Below are 18,822 nucleotides of genomic sequence, written 5' to 3'. Positions count from 1 at the left end.
CTTCAACAAATGATGTTGAGAAAACACACAAAAGAAGACAGTTGGACCCTTATACCATATACAAAATTTAAATAAAAATGGATTAAAGAGCTAAACACCAAGACATAAAACTATAAAACTTCTAGAAGAAAACAGTGGAAAAGCTTTAAGTCAACTGGTTTAGGCAGTGATTTCTTGGCTATGTCACCAAAAGCACAGGCAACAAAGTAAAAGTAAATATGAAAGCAAATATGAAAATGTGACAACATCAAACTTAAAAACTTCTGCACAGAACACAATGAACAGAGTAAAAGACCTACCTATAGAACAGGGGAATGTTTGCAAGTCATATATTTGATAAGGAGTTAATATTCAGAAAATACAAAGGACACCCACAACTCAACAACAAAATAACCTGATTAAAAAATTGGCAAAGGACTTGAATAAATATGTATCCAAAGATATACAAATGGCCAGCAAAAGCATATAAAAAATGCTCAATATCAATCTAATCATTACAGAAATGCAAATCAAAACTACAATGAGGAATACCCTTCACAGCCATTAGGACAACTAGAAAAAACAAAAACCCCAAAAGCAAATAAGATTTGATGGGGATGTGAAGAAACTTGAAAACTTGTGTACTGTTGGTAAGAAGGTAAGATAATGCAGCCAGTATAGAAAACACTATGGCAAATCCTCAAAAAATTAAAAATAGAATTATCATATGGCTCAGCAATCCCACTTTGGGGAATATATCCAAAAGAATTTAGAGAAGAATACTGAAGAGATATTTGCACACCCATGTTCCTAGCAGCATTATTCACCATAGCCAAGAGATAGAAGGAAAGCAACCCAAATATCGATTCACAGATGAACACATTTTTAAAATGTGGTGTATATAAAAACAACGGAATATTATTCAGCCTTAGAAATGAAGGAAATCCTGTCACACACGACAACATGATGAATCCTGAGGACATTGTGCTAAGTAAAATAAGCAGTCACAGACAAATACTTCATGACTGCACTTCTATGAAGTATCTAGAGTAGTCAAACTCATAAAAACAGAAAGGAGAATGGGGACTGCCAAGGACTAGAGGAGGGGGAAATGAGGGAAGTTGTTTATTATGAAGTATAACTTTTGCAAGATGAAAAAGTTCTGGAAGTCTGTTGCACAATAATGTGCATATACTTAACACTATTGAGCCTGTATACTTAAAAATGGTTAAGATGGCAAATTTTATATTTTACCACAATTAAAAATAAATTTTTTAAAAAATCTAACAGATTAAAAGTAATAAATATTTTTTAGCAAGCTATAAGTCACTAGCCTGTGAATATGTTTTCTGACATGGTAAAGGGGAATTATGGTTGCACAGGATTAAGGTTGTTAATCAGCTGATCTTAAAATAGGAAAATTATCTTGGATTATTATCTGACTGGAGCCAATGTAATCTGAAAAGTCTCTAAAAATGGGAGAGGCAGAAGATCCTATATAATAAAGAGGCAATATGCAAATTGACCATCACTCCAACACACAAGATGGCCACCCCCATGTGGACACAAGATGGCCAGCAGGGGAGGGCAGTTGGGAGGGACCAGGCCTGCAAGAGGGGGACAGTTATGGGCAATCAGGCCAGCAGGGGAGGACAGTTGGGGGCAACCAGGCCTTCAAGGGAGGACAGTTGCGGGGGAGACCAGGCCTTCAGGGGAGGGCAATTGGGAGGGACCAGGCCTGCAGGGGAGGGCAGTTGGGGGTGACCAGCCTGCAGGGGAGCAGTTAGGAGCAATTGGGCCGGCAGGGGAGCAGTTAGAGGTCGATCAGGCTGGCAGGGGAGTGGTTAGGGGGTGATCAGGCAGGCAGGCAGAAGCGTTACCCGTTTAGGCCCGATCCCACTGGGTTTGGGCCTAAACGGGCAGTCGGACATCCCTCGAGGGGTCCCAGATTGGAGAGGGTGCAGGCTGGGTTGAGGGACAACCCTCCCCCCACACACACACAAATTTCATGCACCGGGCCTCGAGTATGACTATAAAAGAAAGACACAGCAAGATGCTACACTGATGACTTTGAAGACGGAGAAGGAGCCATGAGCCAAGGAATGTTAGGTAGCCACTAGAAGCTGGAAGGGCAAGAAGACACTCTCTCCTGGAATCTCCAGAAAGGAACAAAGTCCTGTATGCTAGATAATGGAGTATATATTGTGTTCATAGAATGAAAGAATCAGTATTGTTAAGATGCTCCTCAATTTGACCTATAAACTCAACATAATCCTCATAAAAATCTCAGCAAACTTTCTTATAGACATCAACAAACTGATTCTAAAATTTATATGAAAATGCAAAGGAACCAGAATGGCTAAAACAATTCTATAAGAAAGGATATATGCACCCCTATGTTCATAGCAGCACAATTGACCATAGCTAAGATCTGGAAACAGCCTAAGTGCCCATCAGATGAGTGGATTGAAAAACTATGGTACATCTACACAATGGGATACTATGCTGTGGTAAAAAAGTAGTTCTTACCATTTGCAACAGCATGGATGGAACTGGAGAGCATTATGCTAAGTGAAATAAGCCAGTCAGAGAAAGATAAATATCACATGATCTCACTCATTTATGGAATATAATGAACACATAAAATGATGAACAAAAACAGATCCAGAGACAGAGAATCATCAATCAGAATGTTAAACCTCAGAGGGAAGGTAGGGGAGGGTGAGGGTAAGGGGGAGAGATCAACCAAAGGACTTGTATGCATGCATATAGGCCTAACCAATGGATACAGACAACAGGGGGGTGAGGGCATGAGTGTGTGTGTGTGTGTGGGGGGGGGGGTAATGGGGGAATAAGGACACATATGTAATACCTTAATCAATAAAGTAAAAAAAAAAAATTCTATAAAAGAACCAAGTTGGAGGATTCACATTATCAAATTCAAAACTTACTAATAGTAATCCAGACAGCATGATATTGATGAAAGGGGAGACACAAACCAATGAAAAAAGCTAGATAGTCCAGAAATAGACTCACACAAATACAGTCAGTTAATTTTTGGCAAAAGTGCAATGACAATAGAGAAAGGATAGTCTGTAACAAATGGTGCTAGATAAATGGGTGTCCACATACAGAAAATGAAACTTGACACACCTCACACCTCATACAAAAGTTAACTCAAAAGGGATCATAGGCCTAAATGTAAAACAATTTCACACTTGCCCTGACCGGTTTGGCTCAGTGGATAGAGCATTGGCCTACGGACTGAAAGGTCCCAGGTTCGATTCCAGTCAAGGGCATGTACCTTGGTTGTGGGCACATCCCCAGTGGGAGGTGTGCAGGAGGCAGCTGATCGATGTTTCTCTCTCATTGATGTTTCTAACTATCCATCTCCCTTCCTCTCTGTAAAAAAATCAATAAAATATATTTAAAAACAAAACAAAACAATTTCACACTTGATATAGAGCAATTGGATCTCATATATTGTTGGTGGGAATGCAAAATGGTACGGCCATTCTGGAAAACAGTTTGGCTGTTTTCTTATAAAGTTAAATATATACTTACTATTCCACTCAGCCAGACCACTCCTAGATATGTACTCAAGTGAGTTGAAAGTTCATATAAAACGTGTACATAAGTATTTATAGTAACTTTATTCATAATCCTCCAAAGCTGGAAACAACTAATATGAACTTCAGGGTAAACCACAGTACATACATACAATGAAATATCAGAGATAAAACCAATTATTGATTCATGCAACACAGTTAATGGATCTTAAATGTATTTTGCTAAGTGAAAAAAGCCAGATCCAAAAGGCTACATACTGTGTGATTCCATTTATGTTAGATTCTGGAATATGCAACCCTGGGTGGGCTGTGGGTTCCTGTTTTATAACAGAAAACTGAGGTTTAAAAGGTTAATATATTCTTCCAAAATCACAGTAAAAGGGATAGATATAGGACTTGAATCCAGATCTTTGATGTTCAATCTGTGTTTCTTTCAATTTATTCACAGTGTTGATGATTCTTGGGGTGAACAGCAGAGACATATTTTCACCAATTTATAACTTCTTATATCTTTATATACCTCATTTTCATTTTATTAATATTAAAGTCCTAAGGTACATATAAGCAAATAAAAGTATTTTGTTTTTTAATGACAAAATCATTTGCAGCTATGAATTTACTTTATGATAGGTAGCATTTTAATTGTTGATGACTAATTCTATTTTAAGATTTTGTCAATTACAAGGTATTCTTAGACAATCTATTCTCAAAGAATATTTCAGTATTAAACTATTACTATTTTGAGTAAAGGTAATAGTCATTAAGACACAGATTAGCCACAGTGGTCTGTGCATACTGCAGAATAGTAGTACCCGGCTGAGTGGCGGCTGCATTGGTCATGGTTAATGTTTGCAGGCCCTGTACGCCATTGGTACCATTGTTAGCCAGTTGTATTGCTCCTCCCTGGGTAATGGCAACTATATTACAAATGAATTTAACATTTAATTTTCATACATGAAATTCTTGATCTTGAAATATACTACTCATGAAAATAAACCAATTTTTTAAAAAAATATATTTTTATTGATTTTAGAGAGGAAGGGAGGGGAAAGGATAGCTAGAAACATCAATGATGAGAGAGAATCATTGATCAGTTGCCTCCTGCACACCCCCTATTGGGGGTCGAGCCATAACCCAAGCATGTGCCCTTGACCGGAATTGAACCCGGGACGCTTCAGTCCCCGGGCTGATGCTCTATCCACTGAGGCGAACCAGCTAGGGCAAAAACAAACAATTTTTAAATAAATTAGCCAGTTGATTAAAGCATAATGAATATATAGCAAATTGTGCACTACACCTTTCATGGGGAAACTGCATGAAAGAAAACTACTTTATGATCAAAGATTAATCCATAATACTGTTAGCCATTTTGTAAGTGCAGCTTATTAAATAAAGAAGTTTTAGCAAGATCCATCAATTCCACCAGAAAAAAATTCAGCACAAATATCCTATTGTCAACAGATATAAAAGACACACATCTAGAAGAATGTGAAGACATAGCAGACTTACAACAGTCTCAGTAAAATACAACATATGTACCTGTTCTTCATTAGACGAACCTCTCTCTTTCGTGCAGCTTCTTCAGCAGGCTGTGTAGGAAGCGCTGGAGAGGATGCCATAACAACTCCAGGGGCGATGGTGCTAGTGGGTGCTGTGCGAATCTGGTATGTTTGTACATCTCCAGAGGCCGCTGGAAAGAAAACCGGTGAATATGATGTATGACACTGAAGCACTGTGGCCTGGTAAAACTAGATATGCAATCATCAATCTAAACATACATTTTGGATTAAAAGGGGGGGGGGGACAGATGATTCTGACTAAAATGGTGAAAGAATCAGCATTACTGAGAATTACTGAGAAATAATTCCCAAATTAATGTATTTATTAGTATAGACCCTTGGGGGAAAGAGGTCTTAACCTATGTCTGCTGGGTTTTTAATTTATATTTCATTGGAATGCAGTTCTATTCTGTTGTTAACATGCTTACCAACCTTAAGTCTAAAAGGTAAGCAGGGCACAGCTTGGTTCATCTTCCTAGATAAAGTCCTCAATGTCTTCCTTTGATATTGGTAAATTCATATTAAAAAATTTCAAGTAGACTCTTGCCACGACATAAAAACGACCATGATTTTTCATCAAATGGCAAAATAGAAGAAAAAATAAAGCATTATGGTCAACTATTATAAATTTCTAATTGACACAAAACTAAGTATGAAAAAGTATACCAAATGATGACAATTATATCATCTGTAAACATTGTTTAATGTATTAGTTATTCTTCTAACTAAATGATCTACTACTTGTGAAAAGAAATACAATCACTACTGGTCAAACTGCTTCTAAAAACAGCTTAATAATATGCCCTCCGAAGAATAAGGAACCTAACATTATCTGAGAGAATTTGAAGATCTTTATAAAATTATCCATATTTGTTAATATCAATTAAAATGTGTAGTTTGAGTGGAAAAGATTTATATACTAAACATGTTACCATCTTCAAACTGACGTTCAGAATTCAAATTCACTGACATCCTGCTTTACAATTTTTGAGTACCTGCATGTAAAGTGAAAAGGTGTTTTACTCCCATTAACAAGCAAAGTATTATCTTCTTCAAATATTATTTTTTAGTAATTAAGTAAATTATGACTCTCTCTAGTTGATGTTTTAGAATTATTCAAAAATTGTCTTCCATGATGAGGGGATGGGGCACAACTGTCATTACCTAACAGAGGCAAAACATATTATTAATAACATTTTTAGAAACATTTTTTATTTCCTCAATATGCAAATTTTCAATCTGGTATAAACCATATATTAAAATAGTCAAATAGTTTAAAAGAAAAATGATCAACTCTTCTCCATAAAGATTCCCGAAACAAATTGGAAAAAACAAAACAAAATTAAATTAAACAGAAAAAAAGCTATTTCTATAATTCATCAAGGATTTAACTACTACTTTTCTACACAGACCAGCGGAGTTACATACTGGTATAAGCTTTTTCAGAATACAGTGCTTTTCATTAGAAATATAAAAAGGATGATCTTAGAAATGAGAATGTAAATTTCTTTTGAATAAAACAGCAGAGAAACAAAAATTTGAATCTCCAGTTTCTTATCAGTACAACTTTCTCATTTGACACATGAAAAAAAATGAGGCCCAGAGAAAGTGAGTCTTATTCAAGGTCACATAGCAAATCTATGCAGAATCTAAGCTAGAATCTAGCTTTCCTAACTCACAATTTCATTGTCTTTCCATTTAACCTACCCTGTTTCTCCTATCCCCAAATTCTAGGTGTTAAAAATAGAAGTTGTATTTTTAAAACTGAAAATAGTTGTTTTTATGCCATGACATTGTGGTCTAATTAGAATAATGGAAGAGTTAGTGGAAAATTTATTTATAATGAAGAAAAAATTTACATTTACAGTATTTTACAGTATCATACTTACTTTTTCTGAGTTTTAAAATTTCAACCTTTCAACGAATGTACCATACCTGTGAAATCTGAATTCACTTACCTTGAACAACAACTTGGTTGCTGGGCACTAAGATCTGCTGTCCATCAGTGGTCTGTGCATACTGCAGAATAGTAGTACCCGGCTGAGTGGCGGCTGCATTGGTCATGGTTAATGTTTGCAGGCCCTGTACGCCATCAGTACCATTGTTAGCCAGTTGTATTGCTCCTCCCTGGGTAATGGCAACTAAAATCCAATGAATTTTATTGTTACAAGTTTAATTAATACCATATAGGACTTTTACAACACACTAAATTCAAAGTAGAATAACTTGTGAGACATAAACTCGAAAAAATTATAACAGCAAATAACACTGGCAAGAAGGATTGGTACACTGAAGTACTTTTCTGCTTAGGAAACCCACAATCAATTTCTATAATATAAATGCACTCTCTGAACCACATTATAATTTATAATAATATTTGTTAATTTTTTAAAAAGTAGTTAAATGAGAAAATATTAAATTCCTTTTGAAGTTACTTGGTTTAGAGGAGGTACCATTTTGTGATCCATACTTCCTTTATTCTAGCACTAACTACCTAATATTCTAACTGTGCAGTATTTACTGTCTCACTAAATTTCTTGAGGGTAGGAAATATGGTTTTTCTTTTCTGCTTTCATATTTTTAGTACAATAATGGGCATGTAATAGGCACCCAAATGGTTGTCTTAATGTGTAATTAATAAAGTAGTTCAGTAGTACATTCTTTTCTCTAACTTGCTAGCAATGCACAACCATAACAAAAGTCCACTCAATCAAACAACATAATGTCCCATGGAACTTAATGATCACAGAGTCTCTCATGGATTTTAAAATCAGAGCTTAAGATCATCATCTAGAGAAAAAAAAACAAACGACTGCTATTTCTAAGTTACTTACCCAAACATTCTCATATAGAATTTTTTTTTTATTATTTACTAATTAACCACACATCATTCATCTGTTACAAAGTAATCACCTTTGGCTCATGCTACTAGATATTTCACTTTATTAAAAAAACTTGAGGCCTGATCCACGAAATTCGTGCAAGGGGCTCATGGCCGCGGCCACCTCTGCCTCAGCGGCTTCGTCCGGTCTAAGTAGCATATTACGCTTTTATTATTATAGATGAATTCACCTTTATGATAGAGTGCATAGATAAAGTTAATAAAAAGAAATAGATCATTATTTTATTTGGAAGAAGCAATCCTTTAGATGCCAGCATTGAGACAGATAGTTGGATCCTTTTCTAGACACTCTCCTTGTTTGAGTTCAAGTTTTCCAAAAAGTGACTAAAAGTTACAATATTACATATAAAATTGCATAACAAATTTTTAACTAAATAAGTCAACATGTCTGACTTAAGCACGTTACTTTTTGTGTGTTAGAAACGAATTAACTTGGGATTAACTGTCAGCTAGCTTTAGTAACTAATATACTGAGTCACCTGAATATGGAAATTGATTATTTACTGTTCAATCAAGAAATAATAAGTTAATGGCTTTCATCTGGTTTACAAATGATACTGTAGAAATTAAGATACTGGCAAATACAGTCCATTCACTTTAGCTAATTCTGTAAGTTTTACTTATTTTTGACAATGATAAAAAAAAGGGATATGTAAGAAATATTCTGAGATTAATACTGCAAGATAACTTGAAAGAACCAGAAGGTTAAGAGAATCAAACCACAATTTTTCATATAGAGTTAATAAGCAGATTCTATTGTATTTAACACATACAGCTTTCATGGCTACCTACCAATGAACTCAAGGTGGGAGAAAGAAGTAGAAAACTAGACATCAGGAGATCTGGGGTCTAGTCCAACTTCCATCACTAAACTGTTACTTGAATCTGTTATCTCTTCTGTAAAAATAAAAATATCTGGTTCTAGCCACTAAGGTACAATTGTTGTAAAAAATCAAATGAGATAATGTATATGAAAGTACTCTGAAAACTGAAGTCTGATTCTACCAAACATGGTTTTTCTCAATATTTATTATATAATAATTATTTCTTGATTATTCCAAAAGGATTTTAGATAGCTTTCAATAAAACTAAGTTCATTAAAACAAGAAGAAAAAGATAGAAGTCAAGTGACTGATGTGTCTCTAGGTGTATGTAATAACCTTACCAGAAAATCTAGATAGAAAGAATGTAATTAAACATAAACTTAGCTGAGATTCTCAGTAGCCAAAATAAACAGGAAAACATTATGTGTTATAGTTTTGCTCAATGAAACAAAAAATTCAAGTTCAAAATGATAGACACATGTTTTCTAACTAAAAATAGAATCTTTCAAACAAGACTTTATAAACAGAGACAGTGAATCAAGTATGAATAAAATTAGTAACCGTATTAATAAAAACCATAACCAATTTATGGAACAAAAATTGGTGCAGCCACTGAAAAGGGCAACTGGGAAGGATATGATTTGATTCAACAAGTCTACTCTCTGGATGCTACTTTACCGAGACATTACTACATATATAAGAATGTTCAGCCCTGACTGGTTTGGCTCAGTGGATAAAGCGTCAGCCTGCGGACTGAAAGGTCCCAGGTTGGATTCCGGTCAAGGGCATGTACCTGGGTTGTGGGCACATCCCCGTGGGAGGTGTGTAGGAGGCAGCTGATCGATGTTTCTCTCTCATCGATGTTTCTAACTCTCTATCCCTCTCCCTTCCTCTCTGTAAAAAATCAATAAAATATATTTTTTAAAAAAAGAATGTTCATGTAGCATTATTCGAAACAATAGAGATGTTCTGTATGTTCATCAGTATGTGTGTGTGGGAGACTGTTGAAATGTTCTACTTATACAATAAAAAACGATATAGCTGTTAAAGACATAATACACAAACCCTATGTATATATTGTCTATATAAATAATGTAGGTCTCACTTGTATAAAAATACATGGTAACATGTGTCTGTATAAATAGAAGGAAAAAGAATGAAAGAATATATACCAAATTCTTACTATTGGGAAGGGATGAAAAAGAATTTTACTTTTTATTAATACTACTAGAGGCCCGGTGCACGAAATTCGTGGGGGGGGGGGGGGGGAGTGTGTGTCCCCTCAGCCCAGCCTGCACCCTCTCCAATCTGGGACCCCTTGGGGTATGTCCGACTGCAGGATCGGGCCTAAACCGGCAGTCGGACATCCCTCTCACAATCCTGGACCGCTGGCTTCTAATCGCTCACCTGCCTGTCTGGTCACCCCTAACTATCCCCTGCTGCCAGCCAGGTTGCCCCCAACTGCCCCTCCCGCCCCCCCACACCAACCTGGTTGCCCCACACAGCCTGCTCCCTGCTGGCCTGGTCATAGGCAGCCATCTTGTGAGGGTGTGAAGGTTAATTTGCATATTATCGCTTTATTATATAGGATGAACCTATACCACTTGAATTTTCACAACCATTAATTTGTTATACAGTGGGGCCTTGACTTACGAGTGTCCCGACTAACGACTTTTTTGAGATACCAGCTGTCTCTCGACCGATTTTTTGCATTGAGTTGATAGAGTAATTTGAGTTAATGAGCTCCTTAATAAGCTCCTTAACAAGCTCGGTCTCAGAACGAATTAAACTCGCAAGTCAAGGCCCCATTGTATAAGAAATATATAAATGTTGTATATGTATAAGGAGGCATTATATGGGTTCTTAATGACAATCAAGAACATAACATTAAATCAGTTCCATCAAGGCCATGTGTATACACTCAGAATAAGAGAGAAAGATAATGATTAAGATTTTAAAATCTCAAATTATTAACCTTTTAAAACTAGTACTCTCCTCAGTTGCTGGAGGAGAGCAGTTTGCCAAATTAAACATGGACTTTTCTGAACTTTGCTTTCCTATTTGAGATTCTGATCTGCCTCTTTCCTAAAGAGCATGCTTCCTAGTTCAAGTCAGATGCTCCACTAAGTGCATCACTGTCACTAATAGAAGCATGCTATCTCCCCGAGGCGTGCTCAAGCAGGAGAAAAATAAAGGTCATGTATCTATGTCTTAGTATACACATCTTTAATAACACAAATTATCTGGTTATAAGGTTAAAAAATACACATGTACAAGTACTTAGATAGTACCTGTTTATCTCTGCCAACAAAGAACTTAAGGAGGAAAAAGATAACTGAACTCTATTAAATTTACAGAGTGGACAAGAAGCTTAGTAAAAAATGCCTTCCTTCTACTTACTATGAAAAGTTTCAGCTTTGAGAGAGCTAAAAAGTCTGCTACTTGCAAATTTGTTGTTAATCCAGCTGAAATGCAAACCAAGTTTGAGTTATAACTGGAAAACTATTAACTTGGGAGTCAAACTTTTATACATATTCCTGACATAGGCTTCCCCAGGGCATTAGAAAACTAACGCAGGAAAGGAGTTTCAAGGTGTGCATTTACTTTATAACTAAGGAAGGGATGGGAGAAAACAATGGGCAGTACTGAAGTTAATGAACAAATCAAAAGGAAAATATCATGAATATGAGGCACTTTGGGAGACAAAAAGATATTAGGAAAAGAGAACAAAAAGTACCACTCACACAAATGCCTTTGATCAAACAAAAGCAGAACTCAAAAGTACTTTATAAAAGATTTAGGTGAAAGATAGGTATTATAACAGAAATGGAAACTTTGAATTTTGCTAAAGACATCTTTGCTTTCTATAAGCCAAAAAGGATATAATTCAGCAGTCCTTATGCTTTCATTATTATAATTCACAACACTACCTTTCATATTAAAAGGAATAATAGCCCCGCTGCAGTGGCTCAGTGGTTGAGCGCCAACCTATGAGCCAGGTCACAGTTTGGTTCGATTCCATTCATGGGACAAGCCTAGGTTGTGGGCTCGATCCCCTGTAGGGGGGATGCAGGAGGCAGCTGATCAGTGAATCTCTCTCATCATTGATGTTTCTATCTCTCCCTCTTTCTTTCTCTCTGAAATCAATAAAAATATATTTTTTAAAAAAATTAAAAACCTGAAGTAGTGGTTCAAAAAACTTCTAAGACTCTCCATGCATCAGCATAAAACATAGGGCCATCTAAAGGGCTTACATACTTGAGCAATCCAAATTAAAAACCTGAAGAAAAGAAAATACTGCCATTACAGAACTGTGCATATTGAACAGTAAAGGAAATATAATAATAAGCGAGACTGAGAAAAGAGTTGGCATTTTTATAATTCCTTAAAGGAGAACGCAGACATTAGTTTTTCATCTCACTTGCCAAAACAGAAATATCTGTTACTCACTATACTGTCCACTGCTAGTTTGGTAAATTGGCGTTGGCACCGTTACAGTGGTGATGGCAGGTGCTGAAGTCTCCTCTTCAGACTTCTCTTCTTCAATTCTTGGCACTCCCGGTGCATCAGAAGATAAGTCATTCAAAATTTTCCTAGAAAAAGAGAATTATATTAATTAAAATAAAAGTGACATTTACTAGCTAAAAACAGTAATAGGAAAAGATCAGAAAACTGGGAAAAAGCTACTAGTGCAGAGGACTAAAGTTTAAAATATAAAAATTTATAAGAATAAACTAAAAAAGGATCAGGGATTTATATGTCAAAATGAAACCATACCAGGACCAGATAAATACAGATTTAAAATACATATTTTTTTAATTTCAGAGAGGAAGAGAGAGATAGAAACATCAATGATGAGAAAGAATCATGATGAGAATCATGGATCGGCTGCCTCCTGCATGCCCTACACTGGGGATTCAGCCCGCAACCTGGGCATGTGCCCTTAACTGGAATGGACCATTCAGTCCGCAGGCCGACGCTCTATTCACTGAACGAAACCAGCTAGGGCCAGATGAATTTTTCTTAAACCTGAATGTAAACACTGTGATTAAAAAATCCAGTTGCAAGTAAAGGAGAGATTAATAAAAATAATTAATGAAATTAATTAAAAAATCATTTTGTGTGGCAAAGAATATAAAAAATTGAGTCAAGAGATATCATCAATACTAGGAGAAAATGTTTACATATATTACATACAAAAGGGCCAATATCCCTGATATATAAAGAACTCTTAAACATTGATGGGGGGGGAAAAGATCAAACCTGTGAGAAAACAGACACTCATACACTAATGTTGGGAGTATAAAATCAGAATAACTATTATGGAAGGAATTTGGTAACATCTAACAAAACTATGTTTACATAGCATTCTCCTAGGAATTTACCCTTAAGATATTCTTCCAACAGCATGAAAATATTAAGGGTATTCATGGTAGTACTGTTTGTAACAGCATATACTAGAAACAGTCTATATGCCCACACATAGGAGAATGGTTGAATAAATATGGTTCATCCCAATATTGGATACACATGGTACCTTTAGTATATGAAAATAAAATAGGAAAATATACATGTATCTCCTTGTCTGTTCAAGAAAAAAAGAAAAAGAGAGAGAGAGGGTAAACAGTTTGATGAGATTAGTACAGCCATAGGCAAACTACGGCCCGCGGGCCGGATCCGGCCCGTTTGAAATGGATAAAACTATTGAAAAAAAAGACCGTACTCTTTTATGTAATGATGTTTACTTTAAATTTATATTAGTTCACACAAACACTCCATCCATGCTTTTGTTCCGGCCCTCCGGTCCAGTTTAAGAACCCATTGTGGCCCTCGAGTCAAAAAGTTTGCCCACCCCTGGACTAGTATCTACTGAAGATGGTTGGGAAAAAAGTAAAAAAGTGTAGAAGAAATGAGTGAGCAGGGACACTTCTGAGTATATGTATACATTTTTGGTACAATTCTAACTTTCAGAATCATGCTAATGTTTCACATATTCAAAACGAAAGAAAATAATATCAACAAGGATGGGGAAAATTCTAAAAATGGAATATAAACAAAAACAAATGAATTTTCTCGTATTTCAAATTAATAACATAATGACAGAAGGGATGAAAAAACCTTAACCCAAGTAATTTTTGACATCTTAAATTTCCAACAAATCAGTCTGCACTAATCACTTAGCTTTAACAGTCTACCCAAACTCTGCCCTTTTATGTTTTTTCAATCACATCTTCATAGTATGTTCATTGACAGATTTATAATTATTGTTGTATGTATTTGTCTTTCAAATTATATAGGAAAAAAAGAGAAATTACAAGGCAAAACTATAATAATCCTGGCTTTTATATTTATCTATGAAATTACCTTTACTAGTATTATATAAAATATTCTATTCTCTTTAATTTCCTTTCTCCAAATTTCCCCTCTGGAAATTCTATAAATGCTGACGCTCTAGCCACTGAAGAGTCAAACCAGTTAGGGTTGAACTTTATTAAACTCTAAAGTAAGCTTATGAAGATTTGCAGAATTAATTTTCCTGGAGATATTGAATATGAAGCCAATATCTAAATATAAAAAAAATGGTTTGGTTCATCTTTGGAGGCAAAGCATGGACCAGGCAACTTCTCTAGCTGAATATTAAAACTACAATAAGGTGCCCCTAAAATTAGGGGATATTAGCAAAGCATCACTTAGAACACAGAACTTAGAACACAGAACTTAGGACACAGAACTCAGAAGAAGACAGAAGGAAGAACACAGAACCTACACAGAACCTACAGACAGAAGAACTTCGCTGGAGAGAACATGGCAAAAGATCCTGGACTGAACCTGACTACAGAAATTGGCAAGAGAACCTGACTAGAACCTGGTGACTGAACCTGGCTGGAGAACCTGGACAGAACCTGGCTGGAGAACCTAGCGAGGGAACATGGCTACAGAACCTGGCTGGAGAACCTGGAGAACCTAGCAAGAGAACATGGACACAGAACCTGGCTGGAGATCCTAACCAGAACTTCGCTGGAGATCCTGACCAGAACTTGGCTAGAGATCCTGGCTAGGCCGCTGATGAACTGAATGCTGCCTCTATGTCATTCCTTCTTCGCCGACTCCGTCCACACCTTTGGGAACCCCTGGACCTGCTGGGGCAAGACCCCGGCAAATGGCGCCCGAACAGGGACCCTTAGGTAATCCCCCCATTCTGCTGATCAACTGAACACTGTCTCCGTGTCCTTCCTTCTTCGCCGACTCCGTCTACGCCTTTGGGAACCCCTGGACCTGCTGGGGTTGGACTCTGGCATCTGGCGCCCGAACAGGGACCCCTAGGTAAGCCCCACTCTCGGGATGGATAGGACTCCACCATAGGAAGAGGGTGGATAGTCTTTGCCGACTCCGTCCACATCTTTGGGAACTCCGGAAACAGGATTCCCCTAGGTAAACCCCCCTCCCCATTGAGAACCCCCACACTCGGGACGGATAGGACTCCACCAGGGTGCTACAGACCCTCCTATAGAGGATAAGTAGGGTAAGAAGGTGGATAGTACAGAACTTAGATTGAGAAGATGTGCCATACTGAGTCCAAAGAAAGAAGACTCTGTATTGATCTTTAGATTAAGAAGATGTGCAATACTGAGTCTAAAGAAATAAGACTCTGTATTGATCTTTTAACACATATGCTTGCTAGCAGAGGAATTAAGGTTACTCCTAGTCAGACAGAACGTTTTATACAAGAAGTATGTCCACGCTTTTCTGAGGAAGGAAAGGTAAATGTAAAGGCATGGGAGGAGGTAGGCCCAAGGAGCCTTATCCTTAACCCCACTGCAGCCTTTCCACCCCAGGAAAGTGCAGGATTGGCAAGCTCTCCCTGGGGTGATAGATCAGGCCTCAGGTAATAGCGGAAAGCGCCAATCCTACTCTTAAAATGGATACAAGAGAGCATTTGGGTTTTTTTTTCTTTTTAATGCCTCCTTTTAAAAAATAAAAAAGGGGGAATTTGCCGGGAGCCGGTCCATCCTTGCTGTTTCAAGGGACCCGGCATATATGGCATACTGTTCTTAATATGTTTGCTCACCTTCTTGGCACTATGTGTTTTAACCAAGGTCTCCTCTCTGAGAAAGGTTGTTTCCCCAGGTAGGGATTTTCCCCTGAAGTTAGGGAGGGAATAAAACCTCTTAACTAAGTGCCAGGCGGGTAATTAATCACTTTAACTACGAACAATCATGCTTAAGCTACATAATCTTTACTCCCTGGAATGGAGATAAGAAACGCCCTAACCTTTGTAATAGAGATTGATAGGATTGAATCAACTGGTATAAATACAGATGTAACAAGACAGCAAGACTCAGAACTTAGAACAGAACTTAGAACACAGAACTCAGAACACAGAACCTACACAGAACCTAGAGACAGAAGAACTTTGCTGGAGAGAACATGGCAAAAGATCATGGACTGAACCTGACTACAGAAATTGGCAAGAGAACCTGACTAGAACCTGGTGACTGAACCTGGCTGGAGAACCTGGAGAACCTGGCTGGAGAACCTAGCGAGGGAACATGGCTACAGAACCTGGCTGGAGAACCTGGAGAACCTAGCAAGAGAACATGGACACAGAACCTGGCTGGAGAACCTAGCGAGGGAACATGGCTACAGAACCTGGCTGGAGAACCTGGAGAACCTAGCAAGAGAACATGGACACAGAACCTGGCTGGAGATCCTAACCAGAACTTCGCTGGAGATCCAGACCAGAACTTGGCTGGAGATCCTGGCTAGAGATCCTGGCTAGGCTGCTGATCAACTGAACGCTGTCTCCGTGTCATTCCTTCTTCGCTGACTCCGTCCACACCTTTGGGGACCCCTGGACCTGCTGGGGTTGGACCCCGGCAAACAGTTATCTGCCAAGTACCATCGCACAAGAAAATGGTTGGCAAATGTGTTGCTAAGTAGATGAATAGTACAGTGTCAGAACTGGCATGTAACTAGAAAATACTATAACCTTATTAAGTGTATTTCAAACCTTTAAACAGAAAAGCAGTAGCCAGCATAATCTACAAAAACAGAAGCAGGAAAAAAAATATCAGTGTTTATCCAGCACTGTTCAGAGTAAGAAGTGCTCTCACTCTGCATGATAAGCTTCCAAGTTATTTTACTAAAGATGAAGAAAAGTAAGCTACTGGGTCCTGAGCTGAGCAGCTAATTGTTTTCCCGACATCTCTGATTTTAACTTCTTTTGACTATTAAATTCCATACCTGTAGGAAGGCCTCCTTGAAAGAATCTCTCTTCGTTTTTGGGAATCAGTTACACTATCCACTGACTCCTGTGAATCTTCACTTTCTGCAATAGTTGAAATCTGAAAATAAAGAACTTTATCTTGATAATCAAATTTCATTCCCATAAAATATTTATGAATTTTAAGAAAAAGTCAAATACAAAAGGACATACATAAACCATATACATGCTTCAGTAGATTAACAAAATCCCTTTTTATGAGAGACCTACACGGATCACTTTCCCCTCCCATTTACTTATTCTATAGAAGTCAGAGGACCTAAAAAATTTGTCAAAACCACACTTCTGTGATATCCAAATTCAGCTTAATCTCTTTCAGGACTTCTTGTAATCAATCCTGAATGCATCAATAGTCCCTGTCAGTTGTTTTCTTACAGTTGTTAGAAAAAATTTACCAAGTAAAATAAAATGTCTGACATGAAGGTAAGAAAAAAATGACTAAATATTTGGTCATATAAGTCTATACAGTGACTATACAAATACTTTCCTTAACTACTGTGAAAACACTTAAAAATATATTTATAAGGGTACAAATAAGATTGGTGATACCCCAACACATTCCAGATGGTGGTTTCTAGTAAGTTAGGAAAAAGCTCTGTTACATATAGATATGGTTCAAAATTGGTAATCTACAATTTTTAGTAAGCAAACACTCAAAGACCTGTGCATTTCTGGAAAGTATCCCTGAACTGAAAAGTAATGAAGTTGAGTAAAGATTTTACATGAAATAATAATAAAAGGAGCAACTAGTATTTCTTACTATATGCCAAGTGCTCTGCTAAATATATATATTATGTTATTTAATACTCACTAAAATAGTAACATTAGGTGCTGGGTAAGTGTGATTATTATATATATTTTATAGACAGAAAAACTGAGGCACAAAGAAGTTAAGTAACTCACCCGAGCCACAAAGCTAGGAAGTAGTGGAGTCACTGTCAGTACTTGGCATCTCAGTTTTAGACATCCTTACAGGCACCAAAATCCTATTGGTTCCCATCTCAAACCAGTTTTTTCAGAAGCAGCAACCCAGACGTGTTTTTAGACCATTTTCAGACTAGAAGTTCATTCACCTAGGCAAGCTTTCTGTCAGATTTATACTGCCAAGTTTCCCTAGTCTGCTCCAACAGGAGCCTCTTACTCTCTCCTGAACTAGGTGTGCACGATGCTGCCAGAGTGAGATTTAGATTTAAACAGGGCAAAAGGGTCTTTGTGGGTTAGCTCCCGGTCAAAATGTATGGCAATAACAATAAGAAAAAACATATTCAGAGGAACCAGAGAAATCCCAAAGGTACTATGTACATCAAGCATGTCAAAGTCAAAGGCTAACACGGGCCAAATAAACAAGGTTTAAGTTTATATGGGCCGCAAAAAAACAAAAGCTTCAATTTTCATAGAAATGTAGGTTTATTTCGATAGAGACATGCTGAATACAAAGGGCTGAAATAAATGAGTCATCGTTAACATAAAATAATAGAACATTTTAATAAAAGTTAATATTTTTTCTTGAACATTAACTTACCACTGAATAACTACACAAATTAATAAGCATAATGCAAATAAACCTATTTTTCTTGTTCTCCGGAAGCAAAATATTTCCTGTTGTGCACACCAAGCAAATCAGTCCAAGACTAATGACGTGGCAATTGGCTGCTAAAATATACGCTGCTGGTATTAGTGGAGAGAAATGATGCGCCTGCGTGTA

At 37.1% G+C, this 18,822-nt stretch overlaps 2 protein-coding genes across 11 annotated transcripts in view; one reads left to right on the top strand and one right to left on the bottom strand.

Moving 5' to 3' along the window:
* The window catches only part of CREB1 (cAMP responsive element binding protein 1), a 58,500-nt gene that overhangs the window by 3,368 nt on the left and 36,310 nt on the right, over nt 1-18,822 (bottom strand). For 5 of the 10 annotated variants that reach the window (XM_036319888.1, XM_036319886.1, XM_036319890.1 and 2 more), the window contains 4 exons: nt 17,078-17,178; nt 12,284-12,426; nt 7,066-7,248; nt 5,088-5,238 (listed from right to left, as the gene is read on the bottom strand). In XM_036319888.1, coding sequence (XP_036175781.1) covers nt 5,088-5,238; nt 7,066-7,248; nt 12,284-12,426; nt 17,078-17,178 — 578 coding nt within the window. Of the gene's footprint in view, nt 1-4,355; nt 4,466-5,087; nt 5,239-6,039; nt 6,103-7,065; nt 7,249-8,020; nt 8,745-8,801; nt 8,907-11,233; nt 11,293-12,283; nt 12,427-17,077; nt 17,179-18,822 lie in introns of those variants that run through there. The other 5 variants (XM_036319891.1, XM_036319893.1, XM_036319892.1 and 2 more) reach the window with 5 other exon arrangements.
* METTL21A (methyltransferase like 21A) overlaps nt 1-18,822 on the top strand; it is a 41,839-nt gene that overhangs the window by 17,809 nt on the left and 5,208 nt on the right. The gene's annotated exons all lie outside the window — the stretch shown is intronic.

The sequence above is a fragment of the Myotis myotis genome, unplaced genomic scaffold (assembly GCF_014108235.1).
Source record: "Myotis myotis isolate mMyoMyo1 unplaced genomic scaffold, mMyoMyo1.p scaffold_m19_p_8, whole genome shotgun sequence".
In the NCBI taxonomy this organism is placed as follows: Eukaryota; Metazoa; Chordata; class Mammalia; order Chiroptera; family Vespertilionidae; genus Myotis; species Myotis myotis.
The sequence above is the reverse complement of the archived record's forward strand: the minus strand, read 5'-3'. Positions and strand labels throughout refer to the sequence as shown.